Here is an 18,276-nt window from a genome sequence, read left to right on the forward strand (position 1 = left end):
CTCAGGGGTTTAGTGTCCTGACATCTCTTTAATTAGCAGTCTCCAAGATCTCACACTAAGAAGATGCTAAGCCAGTGCCTTCTGTCATATCTCAAGAGTTTCAGAAGGTTTGGAAGCCACGGAAGAAGGTGAATGTACTATGTCTGTGAGCTATACAATATGTACAAAGTACCATTTTCTTACTAGGATGAAGTTAGGACTTCTTGCTACCACTCCTGCTTTGATGGTGATGCAGTTCTAAAAGAAATCCTAAAACAATCCAGCAAAAATGGGTGAGGTAAATAAAGATGCCGTTGAAAAATACTTGGAGAACAACCCCCAGTTTGCCAAGGAGTATTTCGACCGAAAAATGCGGGCAGAAGTCCTGGGAAGTATCTTTAAAGTCAGCCCTGGAGATGTGAAGGAAGGAGTCAGCTTCAAAGACATGTCCCGTCTGGAGGAGTGTAACATACTTTTTGAGCTGCTAACAGAAATCCAGGATGAAGGAGGCACTATGGAAAAGATAGTGCACAAGGCCCTGCAGAGGCTGGCACAGCTGCTGGCAGCTGATCGGTGTAGTATGTTTGTTTGTCGTTCCCGAAATGGTATTCCAGAGGTAGCCACCAGGCTCCTTAATGTCACTCCAACTTCCAGCTTTGAGGAGAATTTGGTTAATCCAGACAATGAGACTGTTTTTCCTCTGGATATCGGGATAGCGGGATGGGTTGCTCATACCAAGAAGTTTTTTAATATACCTGATGTGAAAAAGGTAAGTGACTTCTCTTAGGAAATGCGTTTCTGTACATTTGCTTACTCAGCTTCCTGCACAGGGCTTGTGGTACAGTCATTCTTCAAAAAAACAGACCAAAAGCATGAGAAAAGCAGCGGCAGAGTATGCTTAAAATCCAGTAGAACCACATCACGTAGCCTAGTGAGGTATTTCCAGTATCCTTGCACAACAGTTGTAATGTAATTTACTACAATAATGGAGGAGAATACTAGATTAATAGAGAACAATAAGTACTTTTATTTCTGTTGAACAAGGCAGACTCCTATTCTGTTTTCCAGCATGGACTTGCAAGTGTTCTCCCTTATCGTTCTGTGCTGCCATATGTGCATCTCTGAATATAATTAATTTGCCGCTTTTGTAATGAGGATGCTTCTTTATAAGTAGGTGAATAAAGCCAGATGAAGATGATTTCAGCATGTATGTTCAGTTTCAAGTCTGGTTTTGAATTTAAAATGGCTCCAAATTTTAAGTATGTGCAGATTCAGGGCTTTTGTTCGGAGCCATCTATAGAAGAAAATTAATGAGTCAGAGCTGCTCTGACATTTTCAAAGTTCCTCTTGAATTTGCACAGAATCACCTTCTTTAGTTATGGTGCTGATAAGGATTATTACAAATGTTAATTAAAATGATGAGTGACCTAACAGAAATTAAACATACATGAATAAGAACTACTTTAGAAGCTGCTCAGAAATACATGGGGAAACATGAATGTGCTTTGATTGTTTTAGATTTCTTTAAAAATAGCTAACTTTATATTATCAAATGGTGACATCTTCATCTCTTTCTAGTCATATATGTGGAAAAGCTCAGCATAATAAAATGGTGGTAAGATAATTAACCAAGATGACAGTCTGGCTTCTCAGTATTTCCTATACAGTCAGTTTAAAATTCTGAGCCATTTTAGAGATGGAAACCACCTCAGTGTCCTAAGCTCAATGTAAATAATAAATAAATAAATAAATAAATAAATAATAAAAAACTTTATACAATGCAATTGTTTATGTTTCCCAGGAGGCAAACAAAATGTAATGTATTTTATCATGTTAAAAGTTGGCAGGCATAAAGAAATAAAGGGCTAATTTAAAGCTCAGAAACAAATGAAAATGTGTATATATATGTGAAAAGAGCATTCCAATATATAGTAAACTACCTCAGATGTAAGCAGGAATCATGGGAGCAAAGAAAAGAATGACTGGTTTGAGAAAACAAATCAGTTGATTTTTAACTGACCACTAAGATGTTTTTTTTTCAATGGCTGCTGTTCTGACAAGAAGCATCTGACTTACCACCACATGGGGAGATTGAAGGATAATCCTGCTAAATTCAGAAGGCTGATTACATGAGAAAAGATCACGAGGATCAGGAAAGATGTGCCTTCTATGAGACATCACACTGCTCCTTAATATCATTATGTGAAAGGTGCCCAGAGCAGGGCTGCCCAATTATTTCTGTGTTTGCAATGGGATTTGTTCAAAATTTTGTGACAAATGTAATTTGAATATGCTTAAATAAGAGAAACTTTCTGTCCATCTAATCCTGCTAGGTATAAATTTTGCACTCATAAATTAATTCATGTTGGCTGAATATCTATCCAGCTATTATTCATACTAAGGTAATCTTAGGCATCCATTTACTTCCTTAGGATTACTGAGGTCTGTGCCATTAGGCCCACACTTAAAAATGCAGTTAAACCATGGTGCCATTAATCTACATTTGGTAACAAAATGTCATGAAAACATTTAAATTTTATAAGTGATTTGCTAAACTGCCAGAGACTTCTCTGGGACCAAGATTTGTTATTAAAAAAAAAACAAAACCAAAAAAACCACAACAACCTTGAAGGTCTGAAAATTGTCACCATTTCCACTCTATTTGTAAAAAAAGTCAAGTGTCCAAATCTACACTCCTCACACAGGCAAAGCTCCCACTAATGTCACCAGAATCTTTATCTCTGTAAGGAACCCAGAACTGCAGCTTCAGTCAGTAACATTTCAGGAATATAATTAGCCTATGGTGGCAGAAATAGGCACCCACTGAAGCCTTTATCACGTTTTTGAAAGGCTAATTATTTTTCAGATCACTTTGTATGCACTTCAGTCAACCTAGATTGACTGCTACCCAAATCCTGAGCAAAAAATGACAAGCAGACTTGAACCAGAGAGGAATTTTGCCCCTACTGCCTTGCCAGAATACAGAATACATGATGATTAATTCTAGATGGCTATAGTACTTTAAAGATGTCATGTTTAGCCACTTTCTATTGTTGACACAATCCATATCCAAACAGCATAGTGTTTTTTAAGTCTTAAGTACATGACAGCATTGACAAACTCACAGTGAGACATTCTCATGCTTCAGTCACCACTCCTTATAACAAGAGTGAATATAACCAAAGATCACAACAGCAATAAATCATTGAAAAACCACAAGACTCCACTTTTAGTGCTAGTAGCCAGTTCTTTAGGGATTATCTCCTTCTTCAACCTGGAAAGGTACCAATAAACGTGAGGAAGTTCCTCATCCTGGCTAATGCTTCAGAAAAGAAAAGCAGAGGAAAAGATACAGACCTTCCGTAATTAACTTAGTAGCCAGAACAGTCTACCCCCGCCCCCCCCCCAAGATTATGGACCTGTTGACTGCAAGAGCTAATAGTGTTTAATCCAAGATTAAATTGTAGTGACAAACAGGAGGCCAGGCAGGACCACTACCCTAATAATTTGCCTCACATTATTCCCAGGGTTTTGCAGAGTATGTGACTCGAAAATTCCAAAGTAAAATAATAGACTGCATAAAATTTGATATGTCTATTAATATTAACTCATAACACAGACAATATGATAAAGAAGAGTACAATTACCTTACATCTTTTGCTAAGGCATTGTTTCCAAATAAAACTAAGAACCAAGAAATAGTTAAAAAAGGAGCATGTCTTCTGAGGAATCAAGATCTCGTATTCTCAGCCTGTAAGAACCAATAATAAAGACTATATATATTTGTTTTAATCCATCATGTATTTAAATTATTGCATTATTCCTTTTAATGCAGAGATATTTGCAGACAAAGATTTAAATGAGGATTGGAAACTCAAGAAAATATTCCCGGTAATAATAGAGTATAAAATAAGATAAATGGTGAAAAAATGCTTCAGAAGAAGTGAAGGTTTTTGGATTAGATCCCTAAAGGCATTGAAATGTTCTGATGCTGAAATAACAAGCCCTCATTTTTAGAGATCTTGCACTGGAATCCACAACCTGCAGTGAAGTGAAGAAACAACAGAGTGTGGAGAGATTCTGGTGCTGCCAACTCAGAGCACTAAACATTGTGGCACCTAATTTATCCACTGGAATCCTATGATATAAAACAACTTAAACACATCTTCAAGTTGCAAGCACTGGTATCATCCCTTTGTAAACTGATCCAGCTTCAGTTTGCATGAGTCTTCTTTTTCTGGGAGCTCTACTTCTCTTTAATGAAAGGTTGGGAAAGACTTTAATCCCAGGCCTGTCTGAAGTGACAGGAGTTTCAGATTCATGGCAATGTGCTGGTCCCCAGACTCCAGGCTGTCTGAGCTTGGAACAAGGAAGAAGAGACAGTCCATTCCTTTTCTTGAATCTACACCAAATTGTAACATAAATTAAAGATTATTTGAAGAGAGGAGAGAAAAGTGCAAAGCAAAGCATGGTTTTGCAGCTCAGTGGTTCAAATTCCCATGCAGCAGTGAGGAAACCTGGACATGGAACTGTTGTCCAGCTGATGGGTGTAAACAGTTGCTCTGGTAACACACAGCAGTGGTCCTGGACCAGACAGTAGTCTTAGACTCCCTCCTAGGGCAGGAAGACATTGCTGGAATCAGGTTCATCCATGTCAAAAATATGAAGCAGGGGAGAGCAAGATGGTAAATGACATAACTGGTTGTCCTGAAAATGGAAAGAATGGAGTCACTTTGTGGTGGAGCTGGCAGCAGGGTAGTCACTTGCTAATAAGATGTCTCAGTTCTTAACTCATGTTCTGCTAGTCCCCTAACAATGTGATTTTGGAGAAGAAACCCAAATGTCCAACATATTGACATTTTTTTAACATATGTTAAAAAAAGCTTCAAAAGCCAGAAGAAGATTGGTAAAGTAATTTTAGAGGGAAGGTCTTGAGAAGTAAACTCAGAGTTGTTAAGATGAGAAGAAATGAAAGCAAAGATAGACGATGCTACAGAAGTACTGCCTTCCTAAATGTCTGGAAAGTAATGAGAATTGAAAGAAACAATCCTAAGATAAATCAAAAATGGGGAAAAAATGGAGAGGTTGCCTTTTACCTGGGAAGAACTTGCATTGCAAATGTTAATGTCTGCTCCTCCATTTTATCTTATCATCTTGATAATAAAAACCAGATTGTCATAAACTCACACTCAATATAGTAAATATTGACTGCAAAAGTGGAACTGTGTTCCAATCTGTTATAAAGACAAAGATTCAGTCAACTTACAAGAAAATATTTTAACACAGGAACAGATTTCTATTAATCGTGCTTCCAGAAGAAAACCCCAAACCTTTCATTATTTCCTTGAATTAACTTGTGTCTAAAGAGGAAAGCTCACAAAATTGAAGAAAAAATAAACATTAAAAATTGAAATTAAAGGCTCCCTGTTAGACTAATTTTCTTGTTTTCTGTGAAAAAATACTTAAAACAATATAATACAGATTCAATTTCAAAAAGTTGCAAAATAGCCACTAAATATGGCAAACAACAAGCAGATATTTCAGTGATATAACTGAGAAGTTCAACCCCCAAATGCTGTTAAATATATATTAATTTCTGCTTGATTCAGTTTCCAAACTCTAGTGATCTTGAAGATACCAAAGTCAATTTGTTCTGCAATGCTAGTGAGTTACATGTCAAAATGTAGTTGTCTTATATCCCTGACAATACATGATTTTTTGAGTGCGGCCTAATGAATAGCCAACTTATTTAGCTAATTGGTTTTGGTTTTGAATCAGACTGATGACATATGTCTACAGAACTGATCATTGTACAGTAAATGGCTAGGTATCTTAGCTTTAAATGGAGCTAGTAGAAAATGCTTGCAAATTTACTACAGCTAGGAAGTTATCAAGAAATCGCCTTTCCCTCGATTTTTTTTTAAAAGCTTATTTTATGATTTAACTGAGAGCTGAAAGTTCAAACCTTGCTCTGAAAGATGGTTGGATTCAGAAGATCAGGCTCAAATAAACTAAGTGTCCAGATTCATATATTCATGGGAGCACCAAGATGCTCTTCTGGCTCTGGTACTGCAGAGGATATTTCTGCCTTATTTGTCTATAAACATGATCTCCCAGATATTGTGAAAAGTTATTTTCTTTGAAAACAAAAGGAGCTTATGTTCTCAAGAGAAAATATTTTAAAACCTTGTTTGGAAATAAAGGCTTCATAACTCCTAGCAATTACGTGCAAAATATTCAATAATGAAAAGCCTAAATCTAAGCACAAATTTTTGCTTGGATATGCAAATCATGTGCAATAGGAGTCTTTGTATATGCTGTGCGACTGCTGCCAATGTGTTACGAGGTATTTATATCTTTCTGCATTGCACTATCTAGGCACAACTCGGGATGGCTTGAGGTTACTGCACTTTTTGTTTATTAACACAGACTTGCATTCTTTAAAATTTTCCTATCCTCTGCAAAATTTGTATGACCAAAGTGCTTCTTCTGAACACTTCTGAACACCACTGCTTCAGTCTGGAGTTATTAAACAAATAAAGACTCAGCAGCTGTGTTCTGCCAATTCAGCTCACTTGGGGTATACAGGTCCCTTTTAAGTATTCAGAAATCCATGAATGTCTGAAATTTTTGCTTATTCCCTCATAGCAGCATACAGCACTCTAAAACCAGGAACTTGGGCTTTGCCATTGTGCTAGGTGGTCTTCATGCAGTGGAGGGACTACAAAACAGGGTCACATTCTGATTTACTTTATTTTGAATCACTAAAACAGTCAGAGATTCAGAAATTGTTACTGAACCCCAAAACCACACCCAAAAGCAGAATGGTTGTGTCAGTAGGTAGATCATCTCAGAGAAAATAAAATATTTCCATGGAATAACATACTTGTTTAGCAGACTGCAGGACAGTATTTGATTCTTACATAGAAGAGAGAGATTGACTGGCATTTTCCCCGTATGTCTGTTAAGTGAGATATCCCTATACCTTTCTCCCAGAAAACCAGAAAACAACAACTCAGAGAAAATTTGGCAGAAATAAAGAAAACATCCCCTCTTCACCTGAATGTTATATTCAGAACTGGCTACACTTTCCAGGGACCCAAATACAACCTGATACATTGAATTACAGAGAAAACACATTGGTTACTTTTATTCTTCTGAATTGCATTTATGGGGGTGGCACAGGTTGTCCTTAAGGGAAGCAATTCGCTGTAAGACAGCTCAGTCAGTAAATGTAAAAAAGACATTTCTGAGTTACTTCCACACGTATAATTCCTTTCAGGGACATGCAGTCCTAGAAGGAAATGTAAAAAGCAAATATAAAAGATGGGCTGTCTAAAGACTATGAAGAACTGAAGGAAAGAAACAACCCTAACATTTTGAACACATAATAAAATCCAGTTTACCTTCTCAGGATTGTGTATGCTATAAAATCAACATATACCAGAAACAATTGCTGAAGAGAGAAGAGGGGGAAGAAAGAAATTAAGAGGAAAGATCCAAACAGTAGACAAATAATCTTCGTTCTGGCATTTCCTAGCTTATTCATACTTGATTTTACAACCTTGAAAAAGCTTGTTTGTTTGTTTGTTTGTTTGTTTAAGTAGCTTTGGGTATAATTTATGAAAGCAGAAATTCCATCATGTGGCATCCTGCAACATTCTCCAGTCCATTAGCAAGGATGAGACCTTGAGATCCACCACACAGATCTTGGCTGCCTAAGATAATGCAGTAATTAACAGCAGTGATATGTATCAGGTCTGTGGGTAGACACACAGTCACTTTACAAGTGGGTTCACAAATATTTGCTAACAGCAGGGGATTGGTAAGGTTTGGGAGTCTTGGTTCTAGGTGGATGTCCTTAAAACAGGACTCCTCTGGCCTCTCTCTGGCCGGCTGCCATTCATATCCATGGTGTTAGAATGTTATCCAATCTCCCCTGTTTACCAGGCTGCTCACCACCTCTTGACGTTCTCATTTAGCACCAACCACTCATCACCTTGAGAAATCAGAAGAAGGTGTGTTATAGGAAATTCAGGAAGAATCTGCCACTGACTGTAGACCAGGACTTGAGTGCTCATCTCTCTGAAAAAGTTGTTTGAGCACTGACTTGTTAGAAGTGGCAGATGCAAGGGGATGGAAAAGGCTCAGTGAAGACAAAGCCTGGCTATTTTAGCTGCTTAGTAGAACCACATCGCTGCTCAGTATCACATATTGACAGATTTAAACCCCCCAAATCATAATTCAGCTCATTTAGATGTATTATTGTAAGAACATAAAACCCCACAACCCTTGACAAACAGATTTCCCTGCCAAATTTCAAATCCTTTGTTTTAATTAAAGAGAACACTAAAACGTTTCAAAGAAAACACCAAGAATTTCTTTGATTTATTTTACCTAAAATAATGAGAAGAGTAGCTTTTACTAAATCCTCCTCATCCCTTGCTTTCAGGGATGAAATTGGTGGGGTGGTTAGTTGTGGCTCATTCATTAGTCACTTGGTCTCATTCCCACAGGATCACACACCCAACAAAAGCAGGTCTGTGTCCTGATCCACCTAGTCCTACACCCTAAGTTAAGCTTGTACATATAACTATGCAAGATTGGGTTAAATAATGATAATGGTGTTTTGCGAGTATAAACCTACTGCACTGTGAAACCGTGTTCATAGCATTGCAAACAGAAATTATCAAATGAAATTATCATTTGCTCTTGGCATGGTAACTAATTTCTATGTTTTCATTTGTGGTTTTTTTGGGGGTTTTCCCTCCCTTTTCTTTCAGAACAACCATTTTTCTGACTTTCTGGACAAAAAAACTGGCTATACAACAATCAATATGTTGGCAACTCCAATTGTGCAGGGTAAAGAGGTGCTTGCTGTTGTGATGGCACTCAACAAATTAAATGCCACCGAGTTCACAAAAGAGGATGAAGAGGTAATAACCTCAAATGTTACACAACAGTACAGTTGTTTGTTAGTTCAACAAGTAGTTTGCGTGAATCTGTCTCTTGATTTGATACTTTTGTCTTATTTTTGCTCTTTGTCATTTTTAGGTCTTTAAAAAATACCTCAATTTTGTATCTTTGGTCCTAAAAAATCATCATACGACGTACCTCTACAATATTGAAACCCGAAGAAGTCAGGTATAGAAGAATTTGTTAATGATAATACTTTGTCTTCATGTGAAACCATTATTATTCCCACTATCTTATATTCTTGCAAGCTTATTGAAGTAAGGATAGCATCTATTTAATTTTTTAATTTGATAATAGTAACGTACCTTATCATTTTATTCTGAAATTTCTAGAATTCATATGTTTATGTTTTCTTACTGTTGTGAACATTTACCCTCTTTCTTTTTTGTTGTAAATAGATGCTTTTGTGGTCTGCCAACAAAGTATTTGAAGAGCTAACAGATATAGAGCGGCAGTTTCACAAAGCACTGTACACTATTCGAATGTATTTGAATTGCGAAAGATACTCTGTTGGTCTGCTGGACATGACTAAAGAGAAGGTAACAATCATTTTGCCTGTGCTACTCCTAACTTTAAGTTATAAAATACATCCTTCTAATTAATTTGTTCTGCATATTTCTAGTGTATGTCTCTCCAAGACAGAATGTTACCATGCTTTCTAACTCTTTGAGATCATTTATGTAAAATCTAACCACATTACAAAAATTACATGAAAATATAAGCATGGCAAAGGATACAACAACAATAAAAATAAGGGCTAATTCTGAAATAATTTTTCATATTAATTATTCCATGTGAGAAAGGGTAGAAGAGAGAAGTGCAGGTCTGATTATTGCTTTATTAATACCTGCCTTCTAAAACAACAATTAACTGTACAACCATCCAGAGATAAGCTTCAGATAAGCCTGCAATTTACTGGCCAATATTTCTTGCCTGGAATGTATTTAACAATTTTTTTCTTAATATTGTCTGAAATGTGACCATAGTACAGCTATGGAGAAGCAAAAATAAAATTGCTATCCACAGATGTCATGTTATTTATGAACACAGAACTGTGGTTTTGGGTTTTTTTCCCCTTTTGCTAAACCCTGTGTAACATTTTCTCAGGAGTTCTATGATGAGTGGCCAATCCGGCTGGGGGAGGCCGAGCCTTATAAAGGCCCCAAGACACCTGATGGACGAGTAAGGATATTAATTTTCCTTTTTATGAATCTTAATTTTAACACTGAGGTTGTACAGGTCACCTACATGTTTTTCTCTTTTTATTTAGGAAGTCAACTTTTATAAGATTATTGACTATATTTTACATGGAAAAGAAGAAATCAAAGTCATTCCGTGAGTATTCATTGGCAGCCTGCGAATGTAGGGTAATTAGATATATTGCTGGGATAGAATAACAACATGTCTGTATTGTATAAATAATTTAATTTCATTCTCTCTCTAAAGGTCACCTCCAGCAGATCACTGGTGTCTTGCCAGTGGACTGCCAACATACGTTGCTGAAAATGGATTTGTAAGTATATAGGAAAAGTAAAACCTAAAAGTTTTAGTTCATGCAGTTCTTCTGATTGAACAAAAAAAAAAAAAACAAAAACCAAACCTCCCTCTTTGACCAAAAACCTCTACAAAAATACCATGCTGCTTCCAGTGTCATTGGTTCCCAGTGACAGCATGTGAATCAGTAGTCTGGATGAAGACAAGCCCTCAGCACAAACAGCCAAAACATTGGGAAAATTTCCCTCTGATTGTGGTGATAGCAGAGGAATAATGTGTGTGTCTGATGTCACTTTCCAGGTGTGTTAAGTCTCATAACAAAATGTCAAAGAAAGAAAATCATCATATACACAGCTTTAAAATTTTCTTTTTTTTCTTATCTCTTCTTGCATTGACAAGATACACAATTCATAGCTGTGATGTATGACAGTTATTAGTAATCCTATGGCATTTTTAACAGCAGTAAGGACAGAGCCATTAGTACTCAGTTATTTCTATGACACCCATCCCCCCCACCCCCCGCCATTTTAAACTGGAAGTGATCTGCTTAACAATTATGTTTATGTATTCTGAGACCTGACACATGAGTGACTTTGCTACAAGCACTCCAGAATGATGTCTGTTAGAATAACCACATATAATTTAATAGGAACAGTTTTAATTTCTGTAGCCTGCTAGGGTGCTCACTGTTGTTAGCTTAGAAAATAAATATGCATTTTTAAAATATCAGGCCAAGTTTTGGTGCACATTATATTCCATTTAAACGATGTGTCCTTCTCTTTATGCTGCAGATTTGTAACATGATGAATGCACCAGCAGATGAATATTTCACATTTCAGGTAATTCCAGTAATGTTATTAATTATAGATACTGTAGAAAAATATGCTAATTCTTTCAACCAATTAGTTATACAGTTGATTACATAAATAATTGCTCCTTTGTTTATGATGCATGGGTCTTGGTGTTACATTCCCTATATCGATAAATGTATTACTTCTTTCAAAGAAATTCACAACATTTCCTGTTCTTTGCTTTTCCTACAGAAAGGACCAGTGGATGAGACTGGATGGGTTATCAAAAATGTTCTGTCATTGCCTATTGTCAACAAAAAAGAAGAAATTGTGGGAGTTGCAACATTTTACAACAGGAAAGATGGAAAACCTTTTGATGAGTATGATGAACAGATCATTGAAGTAAGCTTAATAGGATTAGAGGCTTCAAGGAGACATATGATGTTAATAAAAATATTATTGTAAAAAGTAATTTTAAAATGTCTAAAAATTTTCAAATAGGCTATATCAACATCTAAGCAAATATCTATCTTCTTCACTACAGTTTCTTAAGAATCAGAAATTTTATTTCCCTTTATAAACCTGAAAATTTATGAGAGATCATTTACATTCCAATAATAAACAAAAGTCAGATATAATTTTATTTTTAATCATTTGAATTTTTAGTGATGGTCAGCATCTCCTGATTAGCAGTGGGTATGCAGGTATGGCGTGCTGCTTGCCAATGGATATTGTACCTGTGATCATGGGAGTTCCCAGAGCGTTCATGATCACATGCACTTGGGCAACATAAGTTGCTACACAGTGTATCCAAGTCCACTCAGCTAACTTAAGCTTCATAAGTCTCAAAGTCCTATATACGAAATGGGAATATAAGCCTTTAATTACCAGATTGAGACAAACAATGTCATTACAAGCTGTGAGGTGCTAAAAGAAACTGTTGATGGAAAGTAAAGGCCTCTAACAAGTAGAGTTATGCATTGCTTTTCAAAGGCCACTACCAGAAACTGGAGTTTAAGTAAGTTCAAATTGTCAGTTTAATTTTACTGTCATGGTGTCTTCTCCACTTTGCTTGGCTTTGTTCCAGACTCTCACACAGTTCCTGGGGTGGTCTGTTTTAAATACTGACACTTATGACAAAATGAACAAGCTTGAAAACAGGAAAGACATTGCTCAGGAAATGCTTATGTACCAGACAAAGGCCACCCCCTCTGAAGTTGAATCTATACTGGTAAGTTTCTGTCCACAGTTGCAAAATTATAATAGGAAATTTGCTGCACAAAACCTGAATTTCTTACTCATTTTCATTTTTAGAAATACAAGGAGAAATTAAATGTAAATAGTATAGAAGAATGTGATCAAAAGGATCTTATCAGGATTTTGGTAAGTCATTAAACTGAAAATTCTAGCAGCGTGTTTATATCAGATAGTAATGTGTCCTTAGAAAAAGTTGTATATAGCCAAATCCTGATTAATACAATTGATATTACCTATCTGTTCCACAAGCTAGATGGATTTGATTTAATAATACATCTTCAACCTCTTTGATTCTTCCACATGCAGACCCCACTGTTACCTACAGGGAAACACTCTGTTGTAAATATGTGTCAACAAACTTGGATAGTCAGAGTTATACAGAAATCTTCATATGAATTAACAGTTAAAGTGTTTAACTTCTTTAAATATCCAGGGGGACAGTGCTATACCTATAATTCAATTTATTTAATTTTGAAAATAAAAGAAGGGACCTTGATGTAAGGTCACTTCCATTCTGAGCAAGAGAACACATGTAGGAGTGTCCAGTGGAAGTAACCTACTTTCAGATTAATTTTCCTGCATTTCCTTAGGCAGATGAGTCACTTTCTTTTCCAGACTGTGCAGTCCTCTGGCTGCCTTAGTATTTCAATCTAAAAAGGGAGTGCCTTTTTGGAGGAAAACTCCTGTTTGTCCTCACTTAGTACACTTCATTTTTGTTTTGTTTTTTTTTTTTTTTTTCTTGTGGAGCAGTCCTGGAGCACATGCACTGGCTTACTTTATCTGAAAAAAAACTCAAAGATGTGCTCCAGGAAAACACTGAATAAACTCCCAGGGTTAATGGATCAAAACAGAGGTAGGCTGAAAAAAACCTCCATCAAATACACACAAATCTGTTGACTTCCAGTACCAACCACTTCAATTATTTCTTCTTACTACACCACATTTGCTAATGTAGACATAGCCACAGGGAAAAGATCTCATTAAACTATTTTTAGTTATGTACATGTGCATGCTAGAATGCAATGGTGTAAGGTTTTATTGGCTCCCACAAAAGCTCACGCAGCTTACAAGTGGTGAAACCAAAAAACATCAATATGGACTGTGTGTAGCATCACATGCCTTTTGAAGTAAATTTAATTTAGTTGCATGAAGAATTGCAAAAATTAGTAGATAAATATTATAAAATCTGTCTACTGGTAGAGGAACAAGTGATCATTATGGTACAGGCTCCAAATGTAAAAACATAATACTGGTATGAATTTTTACATCTCCAAAAAGCAATTAAAATGAGTTCTTTCCACATTGTGGAGTCACAAATTCAAAGGTCTAGTATCTTCTGTACTGCCAAGGCTACGTGCAAATGCTTTATCCTATTATAAGACCTGGAATCCCAGATAGCTAATGGGATAAAGCAGGTGTTTCTAGATCTGATGATTCACAAAGTAATGGGTCTTAAAACACCACTGCTCCAGGTTTCCTTGTCCTTGACCTCAGATCAGAGTAGATATCAGGGAAAATCCCAGGGAGAAGGAAATACCTTTGCATGGATGTTCAGCCTTATTCTTTGAAATATATGCATACATTTGGTCATCTTTTTTCCTTATCTGTAAAATCGAGATAATTTATAGACTACTACGGAGGAAGAGAGTAATTGTGATCATATAATCTATTTTTTGTGTTGCATCAGAATTCTCTGAATTAATTCTTGTTTAGAACAGGGTGCATCCTTTAAAATATAATACTGCTCTCCCTAAGCATTGGGCTATACAGATGAAAAGTGTTATAGAACAGTTCACTAATACTGCTATTACCAGTATTCAATGTGAATCAATATGATATATACAAAATAGGCAATTTAAATTTAATACAGGCTTCTTAACTTTTATATCCTCTGCATTTTAGAATTTGGTATATGCTTTATGGAGGTTCTTCAGTACAAGGAAGAGCTGGCCTAAGCTCTGTATCTGCCCTTCAGAGAGAAAAATCCCTGAATGGCATCCAGACAGCTTCCAATGAAAATTAGTATATGGGGAAAGGACTATGCACTTATACAGTCCACTACTTCTGGAATGATCCCTCATTTTCATCAGTGGCCAGGATTGTTCAGAATAGACCATTGTAAACTACAGAAAGGCAATGACTAGGACATAATTGCCACCAACTACAGCACTAGAAAGTAAATGGTTCTAAGGGATTTGAAGTAAGCCATAATAACCATGAATACTATATGCTTTGTACATTTAAGCATTGTAACAATTTTTACTTTATGGATATACTGAGATGATTCAAGAGCCAAGCAGTCAAGAATCTACTACAAGCAGACAAACGAGAACACAAATAAGATTTGTGAATTTTTGTATCTGATGTTGTAGGATTTTCCAGCCCATTTTTCATGCTCCAAATCATAGAATCACAAAATGGTTTGGCTTGGAAGAGACCTTAAAGATCATCTAGTTCCAACCCCCCTGCCATGGGCAGGGACAGCCTCCACTAGACCAGGTAGCCCAAAGCTCCATCCAACCTGGCCTTGAACACTTCCAGGGAGGGGGCATCCACAGCTTCTCTAGGCAACGTGTTCTGGTGCCTCACCACCCTCACAGGGAAGAATTTCTTCCTTATATCTAATCTAAATCTACCCTCCTTCAGCTTAGAGCCATTACCCCTTGTCCTATCACTCCCTGCCCTTGTGAACAGTCCCTCTCCAGCTTTCCTGTAGGCCCCTTCAGGTACTGGAAGGCTGCTATAAGGTCTCCCTGGAGCCTTCTCTTCTCCAGGCTGAACAACCCCAACTCTCTCAGCCTGTCCTCATAAGAGAAGCGCTCCAACCCTCTAATCATCTTCGTAGTCTCCTCTGGACTTGCTCCAACAGCACCATGCTTTTCTTGCACTTGGGACCCCAGTACAACACTCAGTACTCTAGGTGGGGTCTCACAAGAGTGGCGTAGAGGGGCAGAATCACTTCCATCAACCTGCTGGTCATGCTTCTTGTGATGCAGCCCAGGATATAGTTGGCTTTCTGGGCTGCAAGTGCACGTTGTCAGGTCATGCAGAGCTTCTCTTACAGGTTTGTCTATTAACTGTATATAGGCTATCACAAACATAGAGACACTATCACAGGAGACAAACTAATTTTGAGAGTGAGCTGTAGAGCAGAAACAAACCACCAGCACTCCAGAAGTTAAAAAATATACAGGTATCTTTGCTTGCCTACAGTCTCTCCATGAGAAGACAAAGCTATGGGTAGGTAGGCATGCAAGCAAGCCCTCTGTTATTAAAAAAGATGTTGTTGTTATACTTTATTCTACCATAAAAGTAAAAAATATTTTGTTCTAGATATAGGTTGGTTTTGGTCACTATATTCACCACTATTTATAAGATCCAAAAGGGAAGAACAAAATTTAACAAGAATAATTTTGGTTGTGAAAAAGATGAACTGCAGCCTTGACACCAGGCTAAAAGCAGGACAATCACAGGATTTTATACAAGGGAGGAAAAATTCCAAGGCCTGAGATTTCTGAACTAAGGATATGTTGAGATGGTCACAACAGATTGTGTTGGAATTCAGAGGAGGAAGAAACACCATCTGGCCAAGATTTTTACCTATCCTCTTTGAGAAGAAAGCCAGCAGTATCACGATTGTGTTTTATAACTTAATACACACTAGTTTGTACTGAAGCCTGAGGCCTTTGAAGATATACTACTAAGCATACTGTCCTTAGGCAATGTTTCTACTGAAGTCAGAAAAGAAAACAAAAAAGTTTTCCCAGCTTTGTTCTTGTCAGAAAAACCCTTGTGTTTTTGACTTTTCCTAACAGAAAGAAGAATTACCGGATCCAAAAGATTTAGAACTGTATGAATTCCGCTTCAGTGACTTTCCCGTTACAGAGCATGGCCTGATAACTTGTGGAATACGACTGTTCTTTGAGATAAATGTTGTTGAAAAGTTCAAAGTCCCAGCTGAGGTCTGATTTATTTTGTCTTGTTTCTATTTATTTTAAGATAGAAAAAAACCCCAACAGCTGACTGTAGGTACTTTAATATAGAAGTAGGCAATATTAAAATATTAGTGGTATGGGTAAAAATCTTCCATTCTTAATTAAACATTTGCACATTTGTCATAAAGACTTAAAACTAATCCTGAAATTGCGTGAGCTATGGAAGGAATTAAATCAACATGCATTTACATAAAAACAATTTGCTGTTTCTATGTTTAATTCAATGAAAAGCAATTTTTTTCATAGAATTTGCACATTATTACAGTAATTTAATAGTATATTCCAGAAATTTTATAGGAATTCCATCAGCACAGTCTTAATCACTTTTGTTCATAATAGGTCCTTACAAGATGGATGTACACAGTCCGGAAGGGTTATCGAGATATCACTTACCATAACTGGCGACATGGATTCAATGTGGGACAAACAATGTTTACTCTGCTGATGGTAATGTTGCTAATATTAACCCTACATTCATTATTTAGTTTTCCTTTCAGTTCTAACTGGAAAATTCAGGAAGGTACACACTCAGAATTGGCTGTCTTCTTTTACAGACAGGCAAAATAAAGAAATACTATACTGATCTAGAAGCCTTTGCCATGGTTGCTGCTGCTTTCTGCCATGACATTGACCACAGAGGAACCAATAACTTGTATCAGATGAAGTAAGTACAGATGCTCAAATACATGGATATGTAGTATTTTTAGTGGCAAATGAAAAAAAACACGTCAAAACTTGCAAAAATTTGAGTATATATTCCATATTCATCTGGCATGTATGAACATTTACTCTATAGAAGATTTCTGCCTCAGAGCATTTGTCATGACAGCTGAAAAGCAAAGACAAAATGCAAAAGCAGAATCTTAGAAGGATTGCCTGTAGCTGTGGTTCATTTTTAACAGAGACTAAGGTCTTGCAATGTTTGGATTGTTGCAGAGCCTCATGCACATGAGGCCACAAGGAAATGAGAAAAGTAAATTAAAATCCCTAACTGAATTACTTTTTTTCAAGACAAGGCATAAGTACTTTTCTGGAGAGGGATTCAGGATGCGATATAGACAAGGGCCAGTTTAGAGGGAGAGAATTTAAGATACATTATTTTTCTCTGTTTTCTACTGTTCAATTTGACTAGCTCAGTTGTTCCCCCACCATTCAGTTTATTGACTGACGTAGGTCCTTTTCTGAGGTGTAATCTCCTCGTGTTATACAGGATTCTGAGCTAAAGAGTTTGTGTTTTGCCAATGGGTTCACATGCCAGTAAATTACACAAAATGAGGTTAAGCTTTGCAATTCATGCTCCTTTTTGTTCTGGGAAAATATTCTAAAGGATTTCTTTATGATTTTTCCATTGTTTGTTATGAAACAATATTAATTAGTAGATGTTTGTTATAAAAGTGTATTAATTCATTTTGTTTCAAACTTACCTTTTTATTACAACATTACATATCATGGTGATGCCCACTCTTCTCCTAGAGTGAACAATCTACCATTTAGTCTTTTATGTGATCTGTTAGAGCTTGTTTCTATGTGCTAGCTGGAGAACACAGGTTTCTCAGAATGTCATGTTGTCGTGGTTTTACCCCAGCCGGCAGCTGAGCACCACGCAGCTGCTCGTTCACTCCCCCCCATTGAGATGGGAAAGAGAATTGGAAAAGTTAAAGTGAGAAAACTCGTGGGTTGAGATAAAGACAGTTTAATAGGTAAAGCAAAAGCTGCGCGCACAAGCAAAGCAAAGCAGGGAATTCATTCACCACTTCCCACGGGCAGGCAGGTGTTCAGCCATC

At 36.8% G+C, this 18,276-nt stretch overlaps 1 protein-coding gene across 1 annotated transcript in view; it reads left to right on the forward strand.

The window, feature by feature from the left end:
• Positions 1-268: 268 nt before the first annotated feature.
• Positions 269-18,276, forward strand: part of PDE6C (phosphodiesterase 6C) — a 28,388-nt gene continuing 10,380 nt past the window's right edge. The window contains exons 1-14 of the mRNA XM_075757522.1: positions 269-748; positions 8,763-8,915; positions 9,034-9,123; positions 9,354-9,494; positions 10,063-10,137; positions 10,226-10,290; positions 10,402-10,468; positions 11,241-11,288; positions 11,493-11,642; positions 12,328-12,471; positions 12,555-12,623; positions 16,313-16,459; positions 16,832-16,939; positions 17,047-17,156. Of these exons, the coding sequence (XP_075613637.1) occupies positions 269-748; positions 8,763-8,915; positions 9,034-9,123; positions 9,354-9,494; positions 10,063-10,137; positions 10,226-10,290; positions 10,402-10,468; positions 11,241-11,288; positions 11,493-11,642; positions 12,328-12,471; positions 12,555-12,623; positions 16,313-16,459; positions 16,832-16,939; positions 17,047-17,156 (1,847 nt within the window). The remainder of the gene's footprint in view (positions 749-8,762; positions 8,916-9,033; positions 9,124-9,353; positions 9,495-10,062; positions 10,138-10,225; positions 10,291-10,401; positions 10,469-11,240; positions 11,289-11,492; positions 11,643-12,327; positions 12,472-12,554; positions 12,624-16,312; positions 16,460-16,831; positions 16,940-17,046; positions 17,157-18,276) is intronic.

The sequence above is a fragment of the Balearica regulorum genome, chromosome 7 (assembly GCF_011004875.1).
Source record: "Balearica regulorum gibbericeps isolate bBalReg1 chromosome 7, bBalReg1.pri, whole genome shotgun sequence".
NCBI classification, from domain to species: Eukaryota; Metazoa; Chordata; class Aves; order Gruiformes; family Gruidae; genus Balearica; species Balearica regulorum.